At 47.0% G+C, this 11728-nt stretch overlaps 1 protein-coding gene across 1 annotated transcript; it reads left to right on the top strand.

The window, feature by feature from the left end:
- Positions 1–241: 241 nt before the first annotated feature.
- LOC119250794 (olfactory receptor 14A16-like) lies at positions 242–7693 on the top strand (the record flags this gene model as incomplete). The annotated part of the gene is made up of 2 exons (XM_037518399.2): positions 242–547; positions 7067–7693. Coding segments are annotated over exons 1-2 (933 nt in total), but the record flags the coding sequence as incomplete, so codon positions are not given.
- Positions 7694–11728: the final 4035 nt, after the last annotated feature.

The raw sequence follows: 11728 nt of genomic DNA, 5'->3' as shown, positions 1-11728 counted from the left end.
AGTCAGTCAGGCTATGAGATCAACCAGAGCAGAATAATATGATCACCGAAATGTCCCTCCTTCCCAACCCCAGATCCAGTGTGATAAAGGCACGTTTCTGGAGCTGAACGCAAAAGGCTCAACAGAGAGTGAGTGACATGGAGCTGCTTCACTCCACAGCCTCAGAGTGACCGCTGGGACACGCCTATGACTGTCCGTGTAGGTGTCATGTTTTATTCAGCTCGATGTTTTTACACAGATCATGGCTCCAGGGGTGACAAATCTCACAGCCGTGACAGAGTTTATCCTCCTGGGGTTCCTCACCCAGGGAAACATGGGCTTCTTGCATCCGCTGCTCTTCTCCCTGGTCTACCTGTGCACCCTGCTGGGGAATGGACTCATCGTCCACATCACCACCCTGGACCGGCACCTCCACACCCCCATGTACTTCTTCCTGAGGGGTCTGTCCTTCTTGGACCTCTGCCTCATCTCAGCCACGGTCCCCAAGTCCATTGCCAACTCTCTGAGGCACAGCAACTCCATCTCCTTCCCGGGCTGTGTCCTCCAGGTCTTCATGGTGATGGTTTCAGGAGCTACAGAGCTTCACCTGCTCACGGTGATGAGCCTTGACCGCTATGCTGCCATCGGCCACCCTCTGCACTATGAGGTCATCATGAGCAGGGACAGGTGTGTGCAGCTTACAGCTGTGTCCTGGCTTGGTGGGGGTCTCTATGTTGTGATGCACACAGCTGGAACCTTCTCCTTGTGCTACTGTGGGTCCAACGTGGTACACCAGTTCTTCTGTGACATCCCCCAGTTATTGGCTATTTCCAGCTCAGGAAATTTAATGAATGAACTTGTCCCTATTGCCATCAGTGTGGTGTTGGATTTCTGCTATTTCATATTCATCGTCATTTCCTATGTGCACATCTTCTCTGCTGTCAGGAAGATCCCATCCACAGAAGGGAAGGCCAAAGTCTACTCCACCTGCCTTCCCCACCTGCTGGTTGTGGTGCTGTTTCTCTCCACTGCATTCTTTGATTATCTGAAGCCAACCTCAGGGACCCCGTCCATGTCTGGCCTGGTCATTTCTATGTTCTACACGGTGGTGCCCCCCACCTTTAATCCTGTCATATACAGTCTGAGGAACCAAGCCATGAAGTCGGCCATGGGGAGACTGATGAAGGGGAGACTCACCAAAATGTGATAAAGAAGATTAGTTCATAACTGCGTTATGAGACATTTATTTTAAATTTTCACATTATTGTCCCCTTTATAGTCTTATAATTTCATATAATTCTATTGTACAAGTTAATTATATATGCTAATTTTTAAAATATATTTACGATCACTTCATATATTCTTCTGCTCATTCACTCGATTAGCATTGATTGTTCCTCTTTTTAACACTTTGTTGCACTTTAATATTCTCCGTACAATGAAGGTCACCTAACTTCAGTGTATGTCTGCTGTTCTCCTTTTCCATGCTCTCAGCCAAGGGGCAATGGCTGGGTTTCATCTCAGTCTTCAGCAGAAGTTCTCTCACTGGGGCAGCATCTCCAGTCTCTAAGGCACTTCCCCTTTCATGTTACTGACTCTCGTGGTCACGTGTGGGATCAGGGGCTATTGGTGGGTCAGAGGCCCCTGCACTTGGTGAGTGAGGCCTTCATCGCATAAAGAAGGCCTGCGGGCCCAAGTTGGAAACAGTGATCACGACATTCTGTGGACTAAGACCCACGCATGATGGGGTAGAGACCCTTCTGGAGGCTCTGGTGTGGATGTCACTGGCTTTTACCATAAACACAGCACACAGTGGACACCGGAAATATGACAGTGGCTGTGAATGCTGTTAATTTCATGTGCAGTATAATTACTAAAGATTTACTAAAATACAGTGAGTAGGGTTTTTCAAGAAACAATAAAGGAACGTTGGAAGCTATAATGGTAAAAAAAAATACTATCTGGTGGACTACGCAATATTCTAGTATTTCCAGAGATAGTTGAGGAAGGGCACTCACAACATCATGCCACACTTTCCTCGTGTGTTTATCCCCATATATTTAATTTCATAGAATTTCTGGGAATTTGAGGACAATGTCCTTTTGGCCACATTATTATGGGATCTCAGAGTGTTTACGTTTCCATGTGGAGTAGTTCAAACTAGAAAACTCATCGGATTTACATACCATAAATAACACTATCATTTAGTGTAGATGCAAAGACAAAGAATTTGAAGAAGATTTAAAATTGGGAAGTGAAATACCCAAGTGTGTGGCTGCTGTGTGGCCTCAGCTCTTCTCTGCTGACTGCATCGACCCCTGCTTGCCCATCTGTGACATCCAATGTTTGAAAATTTCACACCAAAATATTTCATAATAATATGCAGTTCTAAGTGGATATCAGATATTTAACTCATTCTCAGATATTCACGCTCTGAGGGTGCTAATCAGGCTGATCTTTCCTTCAGCCCAGGCGAGTCCCATGTGGGCACAATGTCAGATTGGAGGCAGCCAGGAACAGTTAAAAGATGGCAAAAACTCGATACATAAACTTCTAGTTTGACAACTTCCTACTATTATTTTAAATCATTGGCATTTTTTTTTTTCTGATGATAGATAACATTCTTAATATTAATTCTAGTTACTGTCATAGTTTACAGGTCAATAAAAGTTATGGGCTATCAAGGGAAAAAGTTTATGGAATATAATGAGAATTCAATGCACATATTGAATGAAGAAGCTGAATCAGACTATTATAAACATATCCTGAGACTATTCATTGCCTACAATCTGTCAGTTTTGTGTAACATAATTAATTTTTTTAAATAATAAAACATTAACTGTTTCTAGGTTGCTTGGATTTAAACATAAAACAATTAAAACTGTTGTGGAAAATGTAATATACACTAAGAAAATAAAAGATTCCACTGAAAAAAAACAAATTAAAATAATAAGCCACTTCAGTGTAGTTGAAAACTTAAAAAATCAACTCACAGGGCCTCCACAGTGGCACAACAGTTGAGCGCTGGGTTGTGAAGATGCCTGCAGTCTCTGCAGCACCGGTTCAATCCCCGGCCGCTGATAAGGGTCCCACATGGCACGCAGACCTCTCCTACTGACCACTGCTCCCCTCAGCAGAGTACTTTGTCAGTCTGTCTGTTCTGCTCCCCGCTCTGGTTCTGGTAAGTTCTTTCACCCTCCTGGGCTTCTGACTGTACCCAGTGCTTGTATAAATAAATAAATAAATAAATAAATAAATAAATAAATAAATAAATAAATAAATACACAAACACAATGTTTTCAACTTGTGCTAACTCAATAAATAAACCAACCTTAAAAAAAAAAAAAACACAAAAATCAATGGTGTTCTATATGCACAAATCAACTAGAAAACAAGTTATAAAACAATCCTACTTATAATCACGACGTGAAGTACCATGGAGTAAACATAACAAAGGAGGTAAAGATACAATGAAAATAGTAAGATATTGTTAACAGAAATAGAAAACACAAAAAATGGAAAGAAATTCCCTGCCCTTGGCTTGGAAGAATCAACATTACCAAATGTGCATCTGACCCAAAGCAATTTACAGATTCAGTGTAATCCCAATAAGAACTTCAATGGCATTTTCCAAAGATATATATAAAAAAAAAACTCAAATATATATGGAACCACAAAGACCCCAAACAGCCAAAACAACCCTGACAAAAATGAGGAAGCATGGTGGATGCAGCACATTCCAGATGCCAGTCCATACGATAAAGCTCTAATACTTAAAGCAGCATGGTACTGGGACAAAATCAGACAGGCCGGCCACTGGAATATAACAAGGGCCCAGGAACCCATCCTCATCAGGATGGACTCTATGACAGAGGAGCCAGAGCAGGCCTTGGAGCAGGGAAAGTGGGGAGATGGTGCTGGGAGAAGCAGACAGACACAAGCAGCAGAGTGAATCAGGTCCTGCCCCACCCCCTACAGAAGAGTAAACTCAAGCAGATAAACGCCTGTTTCCATGTGTGACGTCACCATCATCATGCAGCAAACCTAAGGATATGACACCATGAGCAGAAACCCTAAAATACTGTTTCCTAAAGATTAAAAGCACATTATCACAACAAAAGGACAATTCTAATATAAGTGCAGGGACAGGGCTGTGGTGGAAAAGAACCACAGGATAGACAATTTCAGAGACGAGTAAAGTTTCTCTTCCTGAAGGGCTGGTGACCCCCATGGTCACTCACTTCTGCTGGACTTCCATTGTCTTTCCCCACCACTCCCCTCCCTGGACTCCCTCCTGCCTCTCTCCGTGTCCCTTCACTCCCGCCTCAGGCCTTCCCTCATCCCCCTCACATCCATCCCCAGGGCCTCTCCGTGAAGGGCACACGGGGGTGACGGGGGACTGTCCAGCTGTCTAGACAGGGACTCAGGGCACTGTTATGACTGATGATGCCCAACACGGCGGACCTGACAGGTGGGGAATGGAACCTGGACATGAGGATTTGTCTATTCACGTCCATAGAGGTGTGAGCCAGACACAAAATCACATCTACACACCGAGTGTGATAATTACTCGCTGAAACACACTGCAGGACGCTCCAATTAACACAGTCAAGTAAACACATACTTTCCCTTGAGAGGAAGGTCCCCGAGGCCTGGAATATGGACAGTGTCCAACACATGGACACCAGCTCCAGAGCTCAAATAGCCCAGCCCTGAGGCCCTGCTCTGTCCATGAGGCGGCGCAGGACCGGGTGAAACATGTTGTGAGAGCTCAGAGGCTCCCCACGAGCCCCGACCATGGAGTGAGAGGCCGGGAAGCCCTCTGTCCTGCCATGGGGACAACCTCAGGACAGAGACTCGACACGGCAGCGGGAACTTTACCCCCAGACTGCAGGTATCTGTCCCCAGCCTTTTGCAGGGGAGAATCCACTCACACTTGAGGGTTTTCAGATCAAGCTTCTTTTTAGACTGGAGAACGCACCATAGTTAAACTATTCACTTTGTAAATCATGACAACTGATGCTGACGGGGCCCAAGTCGTCATGTCCCACTGCCCTGTCATCCTGGGTGAGACTCGGTGAGAGAAACATCTTCTCTTGTAATTTACGGTGCTCAAGGATACTGGCTTTTAATATATTGATCATAGGTTTTGATATAGGGGAGATGTGATGATTATTGCTTCAAACCTGGGATTTTAGCTTCAGGACACTCAGTGTGTTTGGGCACTGAGTAAAATCACAACGATGAATGGGATTAGATTGTAACAAAGGAATTCCAGAAAAAATTAAAAAGTAAAATTAGTTGTTAAATTCAGAATGTTGTGCCTTTTTGCCCCAAACATTATGACAAAATGAGTCAATTAGCAAATCAATAATTTTTGCAGCAACATGTTGATGGCATCATGGCTCTGACATGAACGTGATGCTGGAAGGGTCGTATGACTATTTATGGACGTGAACTTGGGATTTTTACCCAACTCTGTACTCAGGGATTGTCTGTATAATTGCAAAATGAGTCACAGTATTTAAACAGGGCCTGGAGGAGTTATGTCAAGTTATTTTCCATTTTAATACGTAGTTAAGTTCACTCAGCAGATGTCAACATTTTTCACCACCAATATCCTGGTTTATTGTCTTGTTTTTATTAAATATCGGGACTACTCAAACACATGAGATTCAATTATTTTATATTACTATACTCTTCTAAAAATCCTGCCTCCCCAGGGGCTGCCCCTGAGTCACCCCACAGAGGGGGAGAAGATAAGACTGAGGGGAGGAGAGAGGGCAGGGCTGCCCCGTGTCCAGGCATCCCCACTCACACACGGGCCTGGGGGGAGGAACAAACCCGCACCCGGGGGACCCGGGGCCCTGGGACTGGCAGGGACAGCCACACGCACAGACCGTCCAGCTCAGCTCCGGAGTCGCCTCCTCCCTGCACAGACGTGCATGAGTCCGAGGGGGACAGAGGGTCCGGGAGGGACCCGGGGTGGGCGAGCCCATGCTGCAGGAGGGACGTGTAGGTGTGACCCAGGAGGAGACTCTGTGGGAAACGTGGTCTCTGGGTCCTCAGATGTGGGGAGTCAGGGGCAGGGAGATGAGGAGACGAGGGGACGGACCAGGAGGCAGCAGTGAGGCCACAGGGGCAGGAATCTGACAGAGGAGGCGTCAGGACATGCTGCACAGGGACGCCGAGCCCAGATCATTCAGTTCCAGGACAGCGTCGGGTCCTGAGGATCAGGAAAATAGGGACCTGCACACCCCATCTCCCTGCACACCTGTCCCTGTGGAGCCTCCCCAGACCAGGGTTGTGCTGGAGGAGCAGGAACAGGCTCTCCAGGGTGGGGAGGGACTGGGCATGGTCACGTGTCCTCTGGGCTGTGCCCTGGACAACCTCTGGGAGGTGTGCTGGGCAGAGATGCTGGGGCCTGGGCAGGAGGCGGGAGCAGCACAACTGAGGCCATGAGCATAGCGTGGGAACTCTGTTGAGATTTTTGACAAATACGAGATTCTAATTTGTTCATGTTTTGTAGGGGACAGATGAAATTTTCAGTTTTCATCAATTTTCAGGACTTATGTGGAGAATGTAATAATGACATATTCACATGAGCTGGTAATAAATGGGCTGAATGAAAGAGCAGACATAGATGATATTAGTGTCCATAGAACTGGAAGGAAAAATCATGTAGAAAATACATTGAGTTATTATCTTGTATTGATAACCCATTCTATTTTCAATATTGGAAGAATAAGATTTTGGTTCTCTTTCCTCTTCTATACAGATGATGTCTCCAGGGGTGACCAATCTCACCGCTGTGACAGAATTCATCCTCCTGCGGATCCCTACCCAGGGGACCATGGGCTTCCTGCACCCACTGCTCTTCTCCATGGTCTACCTGTGTGCCCTGCTGGGGAATGGGCTCATCGTCCTCATCACCACCCTGGACCGGCAACTCCACACCCCAATGTACTTCTTCCTGAGGGGCCTGTCCTTCTTGGACCTTTGCCTCATCTCAGCCACGGTCCCCAATTCCATCGCCAACTCTCTGAGGCACAGAAGCTCCATCTCCTTCCCGGGCTGTGTCGTCCAGGTCTTCATGATGATTTTTTCGGCAGGTGCAGAGATGACCCTCTTAACAGTGATGAGCCTTGACCGCTATGCTGCCATCTGCCACCCCCTGCACTATGACGTCCTCATGAGCAGGGACAGGTGTGTGCAGCTGACAGCTGTGTCCTGGCTGGGTGGGGGTCTCTATGCTGTGATGAACACGGCTGGAACCTTCTCCTTGTCCTACTGTGGGTCCAACGTGGTCCACCAATTCTTCTGTGACATCCCCCAGTTATTGGCTATTTCCTGTTCAGAAAATTTGATGAACAAACTTGTCTCCATTCTCATTAGTTTGGTTTTGGGTATCTGTTGTTTCATTTTCATCATCATTTCCTATGTCCACATCTTCTCTGCTGTCAGGAAGATCCCATCCACAGAAGGGAAGGCCAAAGTCTACTCCACCTGCCTTCCCCACCTGCTGGTTGTGGTGCTGTTTCTCTTCACTGGATGCTTTGCTTATCTGAAGCCAGCCTCAGAGACCCTGTCTGTATCTGACCTGGTCATTTCTATGTTCTACACGGTGGTGCCCCCCATCTTTAATCCCATCATATACAGTCTGAGGAACCAAGCCATGAAGTCGGCTGTGGGGAGACTGATGAAGGGCCAATACTCCAAGATGTGAGATATCACAATCTGTAATTATAACCACTCATTAATTCAGCTTTTCCCCCTAAATCTTACATGTCATCATTTATAAGTATAGATTTCTTGCATTAGGATTATTCCCTTATCACAAATTCATATTCTCATAATCCTCACTATACTCCTTTTTCCTAAATTGCTGTAATCCTTCTCCCAAGCCCTCCTTGTGTGATGTTCAAAACTGAATCCAGCTCGTGGTTAAAAGCTTGTATTTGGTGTAGAAAGAGCGTTCTAGAACTCACATTCACCAACATTTACACGACATTGAGCAGTGGTAAAGGGGTCTGTCCTCAGGACCACATGGCCTTGGGACCACAGTCCTGGGGCTCGGGTCCCACAGCCTGCATGTGTCTCCACCGAGGGCCTTGTCCTCATTGATGGCAGGGGAGACATTTGAGTGGGGCCCCCCGTCCTTCACAATTCCTCATGGGGCATCTTCCTCTAGAAGTTCCTGTTGCTGCTGAAAGGACAAAGGGAATCCGCACCTGACTCTGCCAGAGGTGGACGGATAAAAGCTTCCTCGGTTAGTAGGAATCTATGAGTGAAACCTGGAATGGATGGAATGTTAATTTCTATGATGCCTGTTTGGATGCCAACGTGACTGCACCCCTCGATGTGGTGTTTTCAAAGGTCAAGTTAGATGAATTATCTTTGAAGAGCTGCTTTTCTATGTAAAAGTTTATAATCTGTAACTTGTCATTGTGTTGATTTTTAGGTTCCCTTACTTTTCCAGATTGTATCTTGATCCTCTACCAGGTCTTCTCCACCTTCTTGTAGATTACACTTAAGTTCACTTCTCTTCCACTTGGGAACAATATTATTTTTTATTATGTAAAACGTTATGCAAACTAAAGCACGGCATAGTTGCATATTTTTTTATAATCCTCCACATCTGCACTGCATACTGGAGGTTCTCATACTGTTCCCCTAACACTGAGAACGTGAGCTGGGGTGACGGTCCTCCTCTCCGGAGCATGTCACTGTGTCTCCAAACTCTCCTGACCAATGAGCACATTTTGCCCATGAAACTATTTGTGATAATGAAATGTAGTTAATCACCAGACATGACTCGTCCATTCAAATTTCAGAATGAAACCTGAGTTAGAAAATCGCTCAAAGTAATATTCATTTCAGTGATAGCATGAGAGCACACGGCCTCCCTGGTGGCAAAGTGGGTTGAGCGCTGTGTTGTGAAGCTGTCCACAGCCTCTACAGTGCGGGTTTGATTCCCGCAAGGCAGGGAGAAAACCACATGGCACAGCAGAACTCTCCTGCCTTGCCCACTGCTCCCCTCAGCAGTGTCTTCAGTCCATCTGCCTCTTCTGCTCCCTACTCTGTCTCTGGTGAATTCTCTTACCCTCCCACGCCTCTGACTGTACCCCAGTCTTGTATAAATAAATAAATCTTTAAAAAATACACATGAGATCATAGTCCCCATCCCCTTGGAATATGATGTCATCCCCTGGTCAGATTCCTCTTGATGTATTTTCTGTTATTCCTTGAACAAATCCAGTGAGTGTCTCTGAGGATCTTCCCATGAGTGATTCATCCCAACATAACTCTAACTTGTTATTTGTTCTTATCAAAGAGGACACTCATTTTCACTTTTACTGTTTTCACTGTGGGTCACTTTTCACTCCCCTACATGCACCAGTGTCCACTCAGAATCTACTGAATGCCCTGCAGTGCCTGGCCCCTTTGTGCACACTCCTATCTCCTCCGCTGTTCTGTCTCATAATGAGCAAATTTTTTCCACTCAGTCCAACTTTTCCTTTTGTTGTTTGCCACTATATTTTTTTTAATTGTTGGCTTTTATATTATAATCCACAGATTGGTAAGACCAGCCAATATCTTTCACTTTTTGACTTATCTTGCTAGCATATGCTCTCCAACTTCCACTTTGGTCCCTAAGGACACTAGTTCACCTCTTTAATAGCCGTGCGGTATTCCATTGAGTGTGGATCCACATTCTTTATTCATTCCTCTGTCCATGACACTTGGGTTGGGGACACGGCCGGTAACAGTGGACGGTGCTGCTGGGAACACTGGTGTGCGTGATCTGCACTGTAGAGTCTGCACATCTGGGACAAATACCCGGATAAGGTTGCTCCATCCTGTGGTTGTCCTGGTGTTAGTGTCTGAAGACGTCTTCACGCCATTCCCAGGAGAGGTGAGAGGCCTTTTCTCTCCCTTCCTCACCTTTTTGCTGGGTCCAGTCTCTGGATTGGTCCCTTCTCACAGGTGACAACAGTTTGGATTTCTATTTTTCTTATTATCAGAACAATTTGGAATGGGTTAAAAATTTGCATTAGACAAACCCTTAAAATACCATCAAGAACACACAGGTGCTGCCCACTGCACACTCACCCCACAAATGAGCTTGGGGACACACGCCAAAGACCAGGGAAGAAGAGCACGTAGGAACAAGTAGCCGCCCCAACACTAGAGAGCTTCTGTGCCTCAGAAAAGCCATCTCCAAAATGGGTCCCTGCGCTGGGAGAAAATTGTGCACATCACACACCTGACAAGGGCGAGAGTCCAAAATATGCAAAACCTACAAAACCAGCTACAGAAAGAGACACCCCAATCCAACACGGCCTCAACCCTCCAGAGACATTTTCCTGGGGGAGTTCAGGAGCCCGCAGCCTCTCACACATTTTATTCAGGTTGAAAACTTCTCAGCTCCTGAGTGCTTCCACCTGCTTCACACCTGCAGGATGTGAACGTGCCTTGATAGTCACAGGGGCTGGCTCGTGCTGCATAAAGTCTCCTGCATCCCTGATGCTTGTTTTAGAGTTTAATATTGGATAGAATCTGAGTCTCCTGAATTAGTTCTGTCAGGTGATTCCTGCAGCATCTGACTGTTGCAAATTGATCCTTTTCAAACATCTTACTCGCTGTCCCGCTGTCTCCCCACAGAGGCCTCCCAGGAGACAGAGCACCAGAGTCTGCTTTCTGAGTCTCACTCGTGGGTGCCCAGGGCCAGACACTGCTCAGCCCAGCCAGGATGGGCGGGAAGGACAGACACTCCCTCATTGGCCGAGACACGACAACAGTCTCGGTGACCTCAGTTCTAACAACACTCTCGAGCAGCTCCTCAGCCATGGCCCCCTTCTCCTTGAACCCCTAAAGGACACTCCGCCTGGGCGCTGACCCCACCTGCCCTGCTGCCTGGGCTGCCTGCTGAGCAGGAGGTAAGGGGGTGTCCACTCCTGCGGGGCTCAGCTATGGGAGGTGTCCGGGGCCACCGTCAGTCAGTGTGGACGGTCACTGATCAAAGGTGACTTGAGTAACCACTGACCGCGCGGTGCTCACAATCACAATGCCACAGGGAGACGCAGGCGAGCCTTGGGGGCTGCAGGCAGCACAACTGCGCTCCGAGCTCGGAGGCAACGCCCCTGCCGGCCTCTGGGCACGGGCCTGAGTCTGCCAGCTCGCCAGTGCGCCCGCTGCCCCCAACACCTGACCCCAGGCCCCATCCCACAGACTCAAAGGAATTTACAGATTCATGCAATCCAAATCAAAATTTCAATGGCTTTCTCAGACATATGAAGCAAACATTACAGAAAGCATATGTAACTACAAAAGACTACAAACAGCCAAAACAATCTTGACGAAAATGTAAGAATGGAGGCAGCACACTTCCAGGCTCCGGTCCATACAATAAAGCTCTAATACTGGAAGCAGCATGGCACGGGGACAAAAACAGACAGGCCGGCCACTGGAATATAACAAGGGCCCAGGAACCCACCCTCATCAGGAGGGATATTGACTCTACGACAGAAGCGCCAGAGCAGGCACTGAAGCAGGAATGTGGGGAGATGGTGCTGGGAGAAGCAGACAGACACACGCAGCAGAGTGAAGCAGGTCCTGTCCCACCCCCTACAGAAGAGTAAACTCAAGCAGGTAAACACCATTTCCATGAGTGATGTCACCATCGTCATGCAGCAAACCTAAGCATATGACACCATGAGCAGAAACCCTAAAATACTATTTCCTAAAG

This window comes from Talpa occidentalis, unplaced genomic scaffold, assembly GCF_014898055.3.
Source record: "Talpa occidentalis isolate TD23 unplaced genomic scaffold, MPIMG_talOcc4v2.1 talOcc4.18, whole genome shotgun sequence".
NCBI classification, from domain to species: Eukaryota; Metazoa; Chordata; class Mammalia; order Eulipotyphla; family Talpidae; genus Talpa; species Talpa occidentalis.
This window is presented reverse-complemented; position numbering and strand designations above follow the sequence as displayed.